A 16,979-nucleotide genomic window follows, 5' to 3' on the forward strand; every position below is an offset into this window, starting at 1 on the left:
ATATATTTCACTTTGAAATTATAAACCTATGCCAGAACTTGCATGAAGAGATGAGTGAGTTTAACTTTGAGTAACTAATTCCTATGTTAAAACCCTCATGACTACTATTTTAAATTAACTTTAGAGGTTTTGGAAAGGTGATAATTTTATATAGCTCAAAACCCAAAATACATAAAAAGATACACAGTACAGTGAAAAAATCTCACTCTAGTCTGCCTCCTTTTCTCTCCCATCTAGATAATGTTTTTATTAGTTTCTCAGATAGCCCTGCAGAGTTTCTTTATGGAATAACAAACAAATAATACATGTTCTTAATTTTCTCCCTCTCTTACTCAAACAGCATACTTTCCCCACTGTTCTGTACCTTGTATTTTTCACTGAACAGTGTATGTGGGATGCCTTCCAAATCAGTGCAGTGGGGGCTTCGTCGTTCTCGTTTTTAGCTGTGGAGTGTTCCATGGTGTGGATGTGACATAAACCGTTTACCCTCCCCTGTTGTAGATTCTTGGATTGGTTCTTCTCTTTTGTAGAATAGACCTGTTCTTATACCATTTTGTTTCTGTAAGTTCTGTGGGATAAATTCCCAGCAGTGGGGTTGTTGGATCAAAGAGTAAATGTGTTTATAATTTTGATAGTTATTGTCAGATTGCCTTCTCTAGGGGGTTTCCTAATTTGTTATCCCATGAGCCATACAGGTACCAATTTTAATTCTTAAGCACCTGGTTCATTTTCCCATTTTTATGTTTTCAAAATATTCTTCAAATGTGAGTAGGAAGTTTGAAGTTAATTGAGGTGGGTTTTGTTTTCATTGAGAATGACAAGAAAAGCACAGTTCTCATCTTTTTGAGACCTTTCAGTTTTTAGATTAGGAAACAGCACAAGCTAAAACTTTGAAAACTTTTAACCTTGACTCTGCTGCTAACTACATGTGTCTTTTATAGACGTGTGTGTCTGTAGCCTATTCTCTAAAAAGGAGATGGTAATTTATTTCCTCTCTGCTTTATAAGATGTTAAGATAAAAATGAGAATATATGACTGGAAAAAACCAAGAGAGCCCTTTGAAATATATAAGTAATAAATTTCTCCTGTTACATCTTTTACTTTGGAAATGAATTGAATTAAAATGTCTTTTGGTTCATGAATAACAGATGAAACCCAAGGGATCTACAGTTGGGAACTTAGCACATGGGAATGCAGGAGTAACACTGAGTTCTGAGGCAAACAAGGGAGCTTAAAGATAGGGTGGGAGATTGCTTGTGTGAGGTAAATGGCATTTCAGTGAAACTTGCTGATGCTGGAGATAATAATTCTCAAAGGATTTAGTTTGAACATATCCTCTTTGGTCTTGTAGTTGATGAGAAAAGAAAGTCCAAAACAACACACATGGTGCTCCTGGAGATCATTAAAGAAGAAGGCCTGTGAGTACTGCGTTGTGCGTCTTTGTCAGATAAAGCAGCTCCTGAGCAGGTTCACGGGCCTTTCTATCCATTCTCATAGCCTTACAGTGTTGTGAATTTGTAATTGCCTGACTTGTAAGTATATAGTTGTTTTCATTTCCTCAAAGTTCTGTGGCCAGCCGTTTTGATTTTTAGATCGTAGAGTCTTCCACGAAACCAATGCTTTATTTGTACAGTAAACTGAAGAAGGTAATAATTGTTTGGTTCATTCCTATCAGATGTATTCAGACATTGTGTACCTTTTTAAAAAACTTATTCGGAAACAATTTCAAGTTTACAAAAGCTGCAAGACTGAAAGTAGTACAAAGAATACCAGTATATGCTCTACCCAGATTCCCCTGTTGTTGACACTTTTTCCATTTGTTTTCCCATTGGTACTTGTGCTTCCTCCCTCTCGTCTTCTCTCTTTACAACCAGACATACACAGACACACACACACCACACAGACTGTCTCAGAATTATTTGAGAGTAAGTTACATACCATACATCAAAGCCCTTTACTCCTGTGACACTGACATTTTCAAAGAATATGGGCCTTCTTCACCCCCCCCCCTTTTTTTTTCTTAAATAAAGTGTTTCTCATTTTATGCTTGCCTCTTGTTTCTTCATGATTAGATTGAGGCTGTTCATTCTTGGCCAGAATAATGCATAAGTGAAATTGTATCCTTCTCATGGTGTCACATCTGGAGTCACATATTGTCCACTTGGTCTTCATGGGTTAATTATGTGAGTTAGCCACTGAATATTTTGTTTTTCCTCTCTTGCAACTGTAAGCAGCTTATGAGGAAATACTTAATTTAATGTCAGTATAGACCCAGATTCCTGTTTTTTTTTTTCAATGATTAACAATTGATTACTATACTTAATTATTTTGGTGCTCAAATTATCCCAGATGTGGCCAGGGGATCCCCTTCAGTCTGGTTCCTCTGCCCTCATAACATGCCCCCGTCACTTTTTTTGTACTTCTATATTTACTTCATTTTAAATGTTCTTGCCTTGTAATAAAATGTGAGTAATGCTATATGAATCAACAACCATGAGGAAATTGTCTCTAATTTTACGTTGTAATTTGCTAAAGGAAATCAAAGGGGAAAAACCAGTCCTTGAATGTGTGTTTTTAATTTGGTGTCATTAATGCTAGAAGAGATTTCTTGGGCATCCTTCAGAATGTAAGATACGCATACAGTTTGGAGTGACAGTAGTGAAGGAGTGAGCTTTGAGAATACGCGAGTGGTGATCAGCCTTTCCTAGGACTCAGCTCATTTATGCTCATGAATAACAGATGAAACCCAGGGAATCTGCAGTTGGGAACTTAGATGGCTTTTGTCCAGCATCTTACTTTGCTTACTGTGTTCTTCCCCTAGCCTGGCACCATATCGAGGGTGGTTTCCAGTTATCTCCAGTCTCTGCTGCTCCAATTTTGTCTATTTCTACACTTTTAATAGCCTCAAAGCAGTCTGGGTCAAAGGTCAACACTCTACTACTGGAAAAGATCTGGTAGTTGGATTTGTTGCAGGTAACAAAACTTTCTGAATGTAAGATGTGTTTATATTTTATTGTTTATCTCATGGTCTGTATATCCTTTAAGAGGTTATTTTAACACAAAGTAATGCTACAAAGAATGTAATTAGTTTTCTGACTTGACTGTGTGTGTGTTAAAAATGCACATCATAAAGTTTACCATATTAACAGTTTTTACATGTACATTTCAGCAGTAGGTTTATTCACATTATTGTGAAACAGACTTCCAGAACATTTTCATCTTACAAGTGTGAAGCTCTATACCCGTTAAACAACAACTCCCTTTTCCACCCTCCCCCCAGCCCCTGGTAACCACCACTCTACTTTCTGTCTCTATGAATTTGACTACTGTAAATGCATCATATAAGTGGAATCATACAGTATTTGTCTTTTTGTGAATGGCTTATTTCATTCAGCGTAATGTCCTCAAGGTTCATTCATGCTATAGGAAGTAACGGGATTTCCTTCCTTTTTAAGGATGATATTCCATTGTATGGATATACCACATTTTGTTTATCCCTTCATCTCTCGATGGATATTTAGGTTGTTTCCACCTCCTGGTTACTGTGAATAGTTGCTGCTGTGAACATAGTTTGTGCAAATATCACTTTGAGTCCCTGCTTTCAATTCTTTTGGATATATACTCAGAAGTCAGAATGCTAGATCATATGGTGTTTTTTTTTAGTTTTGAGAGGAACTGCGGTACTGTTTTCCACAGCGGTGGCACTATTTCATAATCCCAGCAGCACTTATTTCTGGTGTCTTCACATCCTCACCAACACTTGTTATTTTCTGTTTTCTTGATAGTAGCCATCCTAATGAGGGCAAAGTGATATTTCACTGTCGTTTTGATTTTCACTTCTCTGATGAGAAGACATTTCTTCAGAGTTGATATACAAATGGCTAACAAGTATATGAAAAGATGCTCAATATCACTAATCATCAGAGAAGTGCTCTCGTGAAGTGTATATATATATTGTATATATATATTATATATATGTATATATATATGTTATATATAATTATATATATATATTATATATATATATTCCCCCCCTTGCTAAAGTCTCAGTAAGAACAATTCCTAGCATGTAGTAGGAGCTCAATAAATATTTGCTGAATGAGCAAAATTTTTGTTGAATTAGTCAGGGTTTTATTAAAGAGATGGGAGAAAAAGGAGATCTATTTCCTATGATTTTTTGTGTTTATCCATTTTAGTCTGTAACTAAATTAATTTATTTAAATGTTGCACATAGAGTGTTAGTACTTTGTGGAGACACTTTTTAATATGTTCTTTGAAAAATTACTGATTTGAGAGCCACACAATTGAATAAATAAAATGTCTATTTGAAATGAAAATAATTTGATTGAAAAATAGCTACCAGGCCAGGAGTATTCATGGTCCCCAAGTTTTCCTCTTTACCTTATGAGACCACTGCTGTTCTTTAATTTGGTCTCTGAGCCTTTCTTCTGCTTAATACTCTCATTTTAGTCTTAGGTTGATTTTGATATAATTAATTTTCACTTGCACCAACTTTTTTTCTAATTGAGATATAACTGACATATAATATTAGTTTCAGTTATACAACATAGTGATTGTTATTTGTGTATATTGCGAACTTGTGAGAACTTTTAAGATCTATTCTCAGCAACTTTCAAATATACAGTTCAGTATTATTCACTATAGTTACCTTGCTATACGTTACATCATCATGAGTTAATTATTCTGTAACTGGAAGTTTGTACCTTTTGACCTCCTTCACCCCTGTTCCCTGCCAGACCAACTTCAACATAAACAGTATAACACACAGGATTTCACTCCCTGAGGAGATGAATGAATAGTTAGGTAGGTAACTCAGGCTAGAAATCTGGAAGTCCTCAGAGAGGGTGCTCTCTTACCCTCCATGTCTGCTTGGTCATCATGAATCGTCCATCAGTCTGTCTCTTAAATATCTCTTGAATGCATTTTCTCTTCTCCATATCCATAGCCATGTCCCCAAATCAAGTGCCATCATCCCTCACCTGGACTGTTGCTCTATTCTGATCTTCTTACCTCTGAAGTCTTCCTTACTAATGCACTTTACATGGTTCTGCCCAAGTAGCCTTTCCAGAAGAATAGTTTTCAAACACTGACATAACTCAAAGAACTCAAGTTTGAGCTTTCTTCACTTGGAAAAACAAATCAGAATAGATCCAAGGTTATCCTGTAGAGAAGAAATCTTCTTTTTTATTTAACTGTAACAAATGGCAATCTAGTATGATCTCTTATACTTACACTTAAAAGTATTTGTAATACCTTAATTTTAATACATTTTAGTTTATTGCAGCTCATATGTATTTACATTTAAAAGGTTATGATTTTAGTTATAACTGTTTAGTCCAGGACTAACTCATATAAGTTTCCATGAAGCTACTAATTTCTGAAATGTATGATTAAATCTTTCCCTTGTTGTTTGTCTGAAGCTGTTTGTTTGCTGATACTTTGTTATCCACTAAGTACACATCATGCCTTGTTCTCTCTCACTGTGCTCTGCTCACTTCCTTTCTAATTCTTACACAGTTTGTAATTATAAGAGATTCTTCCATACCTAGAACAGCTAGACTGGTATAGTAGGGCAGTTAGATTTAAAAAGTCAGTGGAAGTAGGGAGTATCATAAAATGCCTATTATATATCTAAATATTTTATTTTCACCTCAGATGTATGAATACATACTTCTCCAGTTTTTGTGATGAATGGCCAAGGCATATCAGCTCATTGATGAGTGTTTTGTCCTTTTTTTCTTATATAACCATACCTATGATGCTTTCCCTGCTGTAACAGATACAGGTGACATAAGCAGGCTGAAGAAAAGACACAGTTGACTCTTGGTGAGCTTAAAACCCAGCGGGGTGGGAGTGGAAGGGCATGGGCACACTGGTCACATGTCTTCATGTGCTGTGGCACCATAAGTGTGTCCCGTAACGGGAGAGAGGTTTATCTGGTGAGTCCAGTATGTGGAACTGGTTAAAAGTGATCCCCGTGTAATAATGTCATTCTAATTCACTTACATTCTGAAATGTTTTCTTGAGCTTGTGAGAAAAGAATGGAGTTATGCTTAACGTGCAGGGAGAGCCCATAGGTCTGTGTCGATTCTGAACATCATCTATTACATGTCTTTTCAGAGAAATAGTTGAGATCTGCTATTCTAAAATCCCAATCTGGTTATGTTACACCCAGGTTCAGACCCTTCAGTGTCTGTCGCTTGCATATGGGATGAAGTCACGGACACCCTTGGCGTATGAGGCCCCTCTCGTACACGTGCAGGATGCGAGCCTGACATGCAGGACCTGCTGTGATACTGCTTACCTCTCTAGCTCTCTCCTGTGCCCTGCCCCGTGCCAGACTGATTCCTCGAGTAGACCCAGCCGTTTAGTGTCTTCATTCCTCTACAGCCACTCTTGTCTGTCTGAAGCAGTCTTACTGCCTTTTTAAATATTATTAACTCCTATTCATCCTTTTATTCTCAACTCAAGCTCCTCCTCTTCAGGAAGCCTTCCGTGTTTCTCAAACCCACCACCCCCAGGTTTTATTCTGTGTTAGGCGCCTACGCTTTGTGCTCCAGCACGTTGTGAATAATCTATACTCTGTCTGTGGGCTTACTCTACTGAATAACAACAGTCTGCCTGTTATGTCTTTATCTTTTCCTAGACAGTGAACTCCTTAAATTTAGGCAGAGATTACATTTTTTTATCTCTACATCCCCAGTGTCTTAATGCAGTGCCTGATACATAGAAGGTGCTGATTAAATGCTGAGTGAATGAATTCAATTTAAAAGACCACTCCTCCTGTAATCTTCCAATTGTGTCACGTGGCATCTCTAGACTTCTGGTTGCCCTACCAAAAGTCTTGAATTGGTCCTCTTTCTCTCTGACCCCACCTCCAATCTATGAGCAAATCCTATTGTCTGTTTCTTCACGTGGGGTCTAGAATTCAGCCCCTTTCCCCACCACCACCTGAGTCCAAGCCACCATTAAATCTTACCAGGATTATCTTCAGAGCCCTGCTTCCTCCTTTGTCCTCTTCAGTATGTATGCAACACAGCAGCTGCTGTGACCTTGTTAAAACACAAGTGAGATCGTATTATTTCTCTCTTCAAAGTCCTCCAGTTCCTTCCCTTCTCACTCAGTAAAAGCCAGAGTCCTTACCTGGTCCTACCAAGCCCCATTTGACTTGGCCTGCCTACCCTTCTCCCCACTCACACCACTGCAGGCCGCACTGGCCTCTTCTCCCTGAACACTCCTGGTTGCTTCCCCCTCCAGGCCGTGTGCCTCCTGTTCCCTCGGCCTGGTTCCTGCATGGTTCACTCCCTCACCTCTTTAAAGTCTTTCCCTGAATGGCCACACTGTCTAAACTGGTGTCCTTTTCCATCCCTCTTCTCTGCTTAAATTTTCTTCTTAACCCTTGTGCTCTCACATACTGTGTATTTCACTTGTTTGTCTTGTCTCACACCTTTCCAGTGGGACCTTCAGAGGACAGGAGTTTTCATTTTTTAATTGCTGTGTCATCAGCACCTACTTAGCACATACTGGACACACAGTGCATACAAGATGAGCAGACCATGGCTGAATGGCTTGCAGATAAGCATTGACTTCTCCTAAAATACACAGAAAGTCATTTAAGAAGTGCTAATTCATACCTCAGGTAAAAAAACATCTGCTAGCTAGTTTTACATGTGTTTCCAGTTGACTTAAGAAGGTAGATTTAATATCAAGAAGAGTAAAATTTCTAACAGCTCTGAGAAGAAACAGGCTATTGGGGTGAGACTGAATTCCTATCTTTTGAGAAATTCAAAAATAAAGTGAATAAACGCTTGGTGATTGGGTTAAGTTAGTGGTTCGCAACTGAGACTGATGTTGATCCACAGGGGACATTTATCCATGTCTGGAGGCATTTTTGGTTGTCACAGCTGGCAGGTGCTGCTAGCATCTAGTGGGTTGAGGCCAGGCTGCTGCTCAACATCCCACACAGTAGCACCCCCGGCCCGCCCCAAACAAATGATATCCCGCCTCAAATGTTAGTAGTGTCCCAGTTGAGAGACCCTTGATCAAGTGAATTTTATAGTCCTTTATAATTCTGAAATTCTCTGATGGTAGGTTTCCCTTTTTCTGAAGATAGGGAATTCCTTGGAAATTACTTTCGTGAGTTTTAAACTTCTCCTTATAACATGTTTTTATACCTTAATACCTGCATATTTTTACAATAATTAGAATGGCTTTTTCCCTTCCTGCTGTGAACCCTGCCACTGTATTACAATCCCTGTAGGAGTGAGTTTCATTATCTCCAGGGAAAACCGGAAACAGTATTATTATTTTTCTAATTCTTTCTAGAAACTTAGAGATTTATTATTATTTATTGTATTTTCACAGGAAAAAAAAAAAGCCATATAGCTTAATATATACCCTGGGGAAGAATTTGAGAACAGAACCTTACAGATAACTTAAATGAAGATGATACTGGCTATTTTTATGAAACTGGGGTTTTTATCACTAACTCCTTTTGAATGCAAATGGTGTTATCATTGTGATAGTTGAAATTAACTTCCTATGCTGAGACCTTAAACCTGGTAAGGCAGGATTGTTCCTGCAGTGTATCAAGCTGCATTCCTTTGTAGGGAGCCAAACACTTAGGTTTGTGGCCCTGTCTGCCACTGCAGTGGTCACTGCCCATACATCCCAGAAGTGCACAGCCACTTAGCATACTACATTTTTGTCTTCTCTCCTCAACAAAGGAGACTCATTGCTAAAAAAACTGTTCTCAAGATTTCAGAAGTCAATAGCTGTGTTCTGATTTTTCTTTGAATCAGTGAATGATTTTAGTGAGTATGTTCAATTGCTGTTCCCCATCTCTGAATTTTGGTTCTGTTTTCTTGTAAATGATTTTTTATGAAAGAAGAAAGAAAATAGAATCATTCGAACTAGAAGAGAAACAATCTCCTATCCTTAGGTAGGTCACGTTTTCCCACCTTAGAGCTGAAGTAACAGCCACAGCTTGGAACTGGCAGGAGACATCTGCACGTAAACAAGCGGACGGCGTCTTTATCCTGCGGCCACATCCGTCCTGCCTTAGCAGGAGTCTGACTTGCTCATCATGTTCTTCTGTAGCTTGTTTTTCCTCCACGGAAGGCTGTCCTTAGTTTGATTGTATAGGTTGCAAGTTTCCAGTAAAGTTTGGATCCTCAAATATTTTCCCAGAACTCATAAAATGATAGTGGTTAAAAAATACCTCTCCATCTCTTTTGGCTTAGAGGATGAACAAAGTACTTCACTTCTCAAATAAAAGCTGTGAAATATAAAATGTTTTTGTAAGGACTTTGTACTCTCTTCAGATGATAATAGTGCATTTGCGTGCTTGACCTTGTCCTTAGAATCCTCTCAGTCTTTCAGCTCATGTTGATAGTGGGGATATGTAAGCAGAATTTTAAATAATAGCTAAATCTTAATGTTGGCTGCATTGCCTTGGAAGTGTTTTGTGTGTGCCTACCTCTTGAATAGAACATGAAGGGAACTTTGATTTCTACAGAATTTGTTTAATGGGCAGGCTGCTTCATATGTTTAGAAAGGTGGGTGTACTGTACCTGTCTCCGGTATCCACAAAAGCTCTAGCTCTGAACCCTCCCGTCGTCTTCATCAACAACAACAACACAAAAAGCAGTGGACTACTTAAGCACTTTCTAGTCTGATTTTTCTAGCTGTTGATTTTTTTTTGTTAAGTGATGTGTACTTTGTATTGACTAGGGATACATTATAAAGTCTGGGCAAATGGATGTGTGTTGATATTCCTCTGTCTTGGCCTCTTGGGCACTGCTTTTTTAAAATGAGACTAGCAAGAATCTCTCAGTAAGACTTTTTCAGAAAATAATCAATGCCTCAAGTGACAACGTATAAGTACATTGAATCATGGCTACAGATGACTCCTTGGTGTTATATGTAAAAATATAACAAGTACAACTCATAAAATTATTTGATAATGCCTTTTATTTTGAGAAATATATTCTCATAATGTTCCTAAGAGAGAGGTTCCAAAATATCTTACTTTTGCAGCTGTATACAACTAATGAAAAACCAGAATTTGGATTTCCTGGCAGTTTCACCAAGCTTATCCTTAGTATGTTCTGAGATTCCTTAAATCAAACATTTTTAATCCTGTTGTATTTAAGTGGCTATTAGTAAAAGAAAGTTTCTCTTCCTTATCATTGTGCCTCTTGGTTCTTCAAAGCATGTCTGGAGCCAGATAGCTTGATGTATGGTTGTTTGCTGAGTTTGTTCATTGGTTTACTTGTTCAATATTTTACTTAACAAACATTTATAAAGTGTATACTACTGTGTGTCAGGCACTTTGTTACAACTCTGTCTGGTATTTTTCTTTAATCATTTCAGGACTGATGAGGAATATTTTATTATCTCAAGAAGGTGTTAAATTGGGATCATGTATTTTCACAAAAGAAGCACCTGGCTCATTGTATTGTTCCACTCTGAGGCCACCTTGGGGGGCCAAGATCCCCATCCTTAAGCTTGTAAGGATTATGCTTGTGAAGCTGTTTCAGGTGTTTTTGTGACAGTTCATAACTGCTGCTTGCTGCCTGCCTATCCTAATCCCCCAAGCCATGAGGAACTCTTCCATGAGCCTCTAGTCCATGTTGAAGCACTCTCAAATGTCACCACTTTCTCCCACCTGTCACCCATTGTACTAGATCCATACTCACTTAAAACCATGTGAGCTACTTATATGAGAGTTATAAATGGTGTGTTTTATGTGATATTGTCATGGACTTATTTAGCATGTGATCAATAAGCCACTTCCCCTGTCTTAAAAAGCTGTTTTTAAAAATTACGTATACTTAAAACAGTATCAAAATTGCTACTTTGGATGCTCTATAAATTGACAAACAGATTGCCTCCTGTTATATAGGTGAGGAAACTCATTACTCTTTTCATGTGGAGAGTACTATTGCCAGCCATTCTGCCATCAGCTAGGCTTCTGAATTGCTTCTAACAGTACTGGCTTGTGTTGCACCCGGGCACAGAGGGACACCTTACCTTAGGTCTCCTAGGAGGTCAGTGGCAGAAGTATAGCTGGAAGATTGGTGTGTAGCTTTAATATAAGACAGCAAAGCTTCAAAGATTACATTTTGCTTTCCCTTTGTCTCTCCCTCTTTCTTTCTAAAGGGGTAGTGAACGTGCTGCTAACAACTCCACTCTGGGTGGTAAACACCAGGCTGAAGCTGCAGGGGGCAAAATTTAGAAATGAAGACATTGTACCAACCAACTACAGTGGTATTATTGGTGAGTGTCTCTTGGTCGAGTTTCCGTGATAATGCTTATAACAGACAGCCTCACATCTCAGTGTCGAGAAGTAAGCATTTGTTTTGTTCATGTGTCTGTGGATTGATGGGGATTTGACTCATCTAGGCTGACTCCAGCCTGGGAGCCTCAGCTCCGCGTGTCTCTCTTCCTTCTCCTGGGACCAGCCTGAGCGTATACTCTTGGTGATGGCGAAAGCAGAAGAGGACGCGCCCAATCGTACAAGCATATCTCAAGCCCTGTCTGTATCTTGTCTGCTGACCTCCTCTAGACCAAAGCCCATTCAATTTCCAAGCCCCAGGAAGAGGGGGAGAAATATCCCATGGAGTGTAGTGGGAGGGGGTGAATATTTCTGAAGAATAATCTGCTGCACCTTTTTTCTTCTAGTGTTGTCTTTGGATGAAGATACCAAAGTAGTGTAGGATATCTTTGAGCTTCTGCTTTTTAATATATCACATGCCAGGTTCTCCTTTCTCATGTTTCCATCTTTGTAATGAAAACAGTGGTTTTCTTATAAGGCAGTCCTATAAAACGGACTCCAGGAAACTATCTTACTGTTTTCTGTACTAGACTTTGTTGTGAAACACACAAGCCATCAGTTCCCAAGTCTGTGTAATACAGAGTTCCCAGTGGTGATGATTACTTAGGAAAATTTGACATGTTAACCCCAGGTTTGTCAGGAAGAGTTGCCTGTGATTGAAGTTGGTCTCTCAGTAACTTGGTGACTGTCAATATCTGATGATTATTCAAAAGTAGTAACTGATTAATTTGCCTCTAAAATGTCATGGCAAGAAGGAAATCTGGATAGAACCGGTATGGTTTGTGTCCTGGGTACATTTGAACAGAATTTGTGTTGTTTTCTCTGGTTAGGGGATTGTCATCACAGGTCCTTGATTTCTTGCTTAGATGCTTTTCACCAGATCATTCGGGATGAAGGAATCTCGGCTTTATGGAATGGCACATTTCCTTCCTTGCTGCTGGTCTTCAATCCTGCCATCCAATTCATGTTCTATGAAGGTTTAAAACGGCAGCTTTTAAAGAAACGAATGAAGGTAATCCCTGATTTTGAAAGCAGCAAATAATCTCTGACACCTTCTTGTTTAGATTGATGTAGTTCATTCTTTCTTTGCTTTCCAGCTTTCTTCTTTGGATGTGTTCATCATTGGTGCAATAGCCAAAGCAATTGCCACCACGGTTACCTATCCCATGCAGACGGTACAGTCAATCCTGAGGGTGAGTCCCTGGATTTAGTCAAACAACATTCTAAAATACGTGGTTTCTCTGTGTGAAGCAATGTTAATGAAGTAGTCAGTTGTTAAGCCAGAGCATTCCTCTTCCATTTTTCCGTTTGTCTGACATTTTGCTAACCAGTCGGGCTATCAGTTGGTTTCCTATTTGGCTTGGAACAAAGTTTACATTTGCAATTTCTTAGGTAACATGGTATCTCAGAAAACCCAAATATGGAGGAAGGTTCTTTAAGGACCTCAGGAAAATGTAAGTTTCCTTCCTTTCGTTCAAGTTGATTTGTTTGGTGTCAGGGTAGATTATCCTTTACAAAATCTTGATTCGTTTAGTTCATTCAAGAGGAATTAATGATTTAGCTTTTCTGAAGCACTTTCAAATTTCTAGTTTTTCATTCATTCAGTTATTTATTCATTGAGATACGTCTCTTTTAAGCACCCACTCTGTGTGAGGAGCTGGGTGCACATGATGAATAAAAGAGTCCCCGCCCTTAGAGGGATAACAGAGGAGAGAATGAACAGATAAATAAGCGAGATATAGATAATTACAAGTTCAGGAAAGGACTTACAGGAAGTGAACAGCATCCTGTGACTTAGTGGAGAGCAGCATGGTGGGGAGCTTCCTAAATGGCATGACTGGGAATGGGCTCCTTTGTGGAGCCACGTGTAAATCAAGACTTAAGGGCAGCTAAGGATCCAGCCGTGCCAAGTGCGGGAGGAAGAGTATTCTAGATGGAGGAAATGCGATGTGTCGAGAGCTTGGTGAGTCCTAGGAACTGAAAGGAGGCCATTGTGGCTGGTGGTGGCTCGGGGAGATTGGGAAGTAGCAGGGAGGCTGTAGGTGAGGACAGTGGGAAGCCTTGCAGGGCTTTAGACTGGGGCGTAATGTGGTCTGATTAACAATTTGAGAAGATTACTGTGACTGTTCAGTGGAGAGATAAGAGGAGGCTGTTTCAGTAATACAGGGGAGACATGATGGTGGCCTGGACTTGAAGTCTAGCAGTGGAGAGGAGAGACCAGGTGAGGACAGATTCAAGGTCTGTTTGGGAGAAAAAATTCAAAGAACTTGCTGATGAGTAAAATGAGGGTGAAAGTGAAAGTATTTCAGTTCAAAAATATGATTACCTTCTGTTAAAAGTATTTTTACTAGTGTACTATTTTTAAATTGGTAGCTAACATAAAGGAATTCAGTAGCGTTCAGATAAATTGTTTTGACACTTTTGTAGTACAGAGATTTAATGTGAAGAGCTTGGACTACAGAGATTCTAATTGATGAGTGTTTATCAGAACTTCTTAAAGAACTGAAAGCCATGCCATCAATATCGACATCATCACGGGCATGGTTTTTAATTTTGAGGTAGAATTTTCCCCTACGATTCTCTGTAAAATGAAAATTCTCATGCTTGCTTCACTGAAAAAATGTTTCTTATTTTCACTTATTTCATTGAAATATTTCATTTATTTCATTGAAAAATAGAGTATTAATGAAATCTACATACTAATTGGATATTTTTATTACCTTATGCTGTAAGATATTACTCCAACATAATTTCCTTTACAGGTAGAAATTAAGAAAAAGGAAGCAGTAGCAAAGAGTAATTATTTGATTTTTTTTTTCTTCCTCCTCAGTTTGGACGTCACAGACTAAACCCAGAAAACAGAACCCTGGGGAGTCTTCGGAATGTTCTCTATCTTCTTCACCAGCGAGTAAGGTGAGCTTTGTAGATGTTTCACATTCTGTCCTCTCTTAACAGCCATCTCTGCCAAGAAGTGGTTGTGTTTGCTTATCTTGCACCACTGCCTTGGCAGTGGCAGCCCAGAAACTTCTCCCTTGCCTGCTGTGCTCACAGATTTCTCACTTTTGGGGCTTAGTGAGATATGACAGCATTTTGGAAATATTACAGAAAAGTGCAGGGCCTTATTCTTTGTTCGTTACAAATATTCAGGACACCTTCAGAAGGGGAATGCTCCTGTGAAATCCTGCCATTTGTGACAACATGGCTGGACCTTGTAGGTATTATGTTAAGTGAAATAAGTCAGGCGGAGAAGGACAAATACCATGTGATTTCACTCATGTGGAATCTTTTTTTTTTTTTCATGTGGAATCTTAAAAAAAAAAAAAGCTCATTGAGGCAGAGAACACATTGGTGGTTACCAGAGAGGAAGAGGGTTCGAGGGCAAAATGGATGAAAGGAGTCAACTGTACGTAATGGATGGTTATTAGACTTGTGGTGGTGATCAGTGTGTAGTGCACACAGATGTCAAATTATAATGCTGTACACCTGAAACATGGAATTAAAAATGAGAGAGAGCCCTCCTATAATCTAACGTAGAGACCATCCTGCTGAGTAGTGCTCCGTCAGTGGCATATCCTGTGACCTCTCGTAGATAGAAACAAGCAGCTATCAGAGAGCCGCAGTCAGAGTGGGAAAGCGGGGGGAGCAGGAAGAGTTACAACAACTTCATAATGGTGACAACAGTGGTGATGGTGATGACAGTAGCTAACATTTTTGAGTGCTCGCTGTGTGGCAGGCACTGTGCTGAATGCTCTGCATAGGCAAGCCCACCTAATCTGAACAATTGCCCTGTGAGGCAGGTACTATTGTCATTTCCCTGTTTCATTTAAAGAAACTGATCCCTCGGGAAGTCAGATAAGTCAGAGCACCTTTGAAGCAAAAGCTGCTATAACTTTATTACTGTTCCTAGATGTAAGATATTTTGAAAATAAACTTATTACAAAGATAGAATATGCTTGGGATTAAAAAAAATCAAAGATAAAGAAGTGGTATAAAGTAAAAACTAAATGCCCACCATAACCAGTGTTGGCAAAAATGTGAAGCAACCAGAATCTTCTTGTGCTAGTGGGAATTCAGAATGGCACGACCACTTTTTCCAAAGAATGCAGTTTGACATTCTGTTAAGTTAAACCGACACCTACCATAGACCCAGCCATTCTCCTTCAAGGTATTTACTGGAGAGAAATGAAGTATATCTACACGAAGACCTGTACATAAATGTTAATAGCAGCTTTCTTTGTAAGAGTCAAAAACTGGAAACACCCCAAATGCCCATCATCAGGGGAGGAGGTACAATTTGTGATATATCTATACAGTGGAATACTATTCAGAAATCAGAAGGAAGGAATTACTGATACATGCAACAACATAGATAGATCTCAAAATAATTATGCTGAGTAAAAGAAGTCATACAAAAAAGAATTCATACTGTATGATTCCACTTATATAGAACTTAGAAAATGCAAATGATCAATAGTGACAGAAAACAGATCAGTGGTTGCCTGGGGCCAGAGTAGGGGAAGAGGGGGAATGGTTACAGAGGGAGATGAGGATAATTTTGGAGGTGATGGATATGTTCACTACGTTGAATGTGGTGATGGTTTCACGAGTGTACATCAGTCAGAACTCATTAAATTGAAGTCATTTAAATGTCAGGAAAGCTATAAATACATGCATCCTTACTGTTTTCTCTCTCTCCTTTCCCTTTTCCAAGAGGTAGTCTCTGTTAACAAAAAGTGTATAGATTTCCAGAATACTGCATAAAACATACATTTTTGGGTATTCGTTTTTATACAAATGGGATTATATGGGAATATTGCTTTGCAAACTTGCATTTTTATAAACTTAATGTTATAAAAAAATAAGTAAACTTAATGTTACAAACAAGCCTCCATATCAATATCTATATTAGATTATTTTTTAATGACTGCCTTGTTTTTTGTTACATAACATACCATAATTTATTGACTAATACACTTATGGTGAATATTTAGTTTGTTTCCAAGTTTTGCCTTTATAAAGATTGATAAAAGAATAGCCCATAAATTCAGCTTTGCACACCTGAGTGATTGTATTGCAGAGAAAATTCCTTCAAGTAGAATCACTTGGTTAAGAAGTTTGAACGTATAAAATTTTGATAAGTGTTGCCATATTGATCCAAAAAAAGTGATACCAATTTCCATAGCAATGTGAGAGTTAAGAAAGATGTAGTTAAGAAAATTAAGAACGTAGTGTTAACTAGAAATCTGCAGGGTTATATAATTTTCAGATCCAGTGTGTTTTCACATCTCTCATCTTGTTTGGTTTTCACTCAACCTTGTGAGTGTGGAAGGGTGACTGTATTCCAGTTTTTGCAGATTAGGAAACAGATTTAGAGAAGGAAAGTGATTTGCCCAGCACAAGGCAGATGGAGGCGGAGCCAAATGTTCAAACTCATATGCTCAGTAAGCACTCAGGAACTTATTAATGAATGAATGAAGAACTTTTCTTCATCCACTAGAATGTTCTACAGTGATGGAAATATCTGTGCTGTTCAGTAGGGTCACCACTAACCACATGTGGTTGTTGAAGCACTTGAAATATGGCCAGTACAACTGAGGAACTGAATTTTTAATTTTACTTA

At 38.5% G+C, this 16,979-nt stretch overlaps 1 protein-coding gene across 3 annotated transcripts in view; it reads left to right on the top strand.

The window, feature by feature from the left end:
* The window catches only part of SLC25A17 (solute carrier family 25 member 17), a 63,536-nt gene that overhangs the window by 19,244 nt on the left and 27,313 nt on the right, over positions 1-16,979 (top strand). For all 3 annotated transcript variants that reach the window (XR_004140357.2, XM_031463327.2, XM_010983534.3), the window contains exons 3-8: positions 1,352-1,418; positions 2,822-2,973; positions 11,185-11,301; positions 12,226-12,371; positions 12,457-12,552; positions 14,190-14,272. Coding sequence is in view for 2 of the 3 variants with exons in the window: in XM_031463327.2 (XP_031319187.1) it covers positions 1,352-1,418; positions 2,822-2,973; positions 11,185-11,301; positions 12,226-12,371; positions 12,457-12,552; positions 14,190-14,272 (661 nt within the window). In the remaining variant the exon portion in view is untranslated. The remainder of the gene's footprint in view (positions 1-1,351; positions 1,419-2,821; positions 2,974-11,184; positions 11,302-12,225; positions 12,372-12,456; positions 12,553-14,189; positions 14,273-16,979) is intronic.

Source organism: Camelus dromedarius, chromosome 11 (genome assembly GCF_036321535.1).
Source record: "Camelus dromedarius isolate mCamDro1 chromosome 11, mCamDro1.pat, whole genome shotgun sequence".
NCBI lineage: Eukaryota > Metazoa > Chordata > Mammalia > Artiodactyla > Camelidae > Camelus > Camelus dromedarius.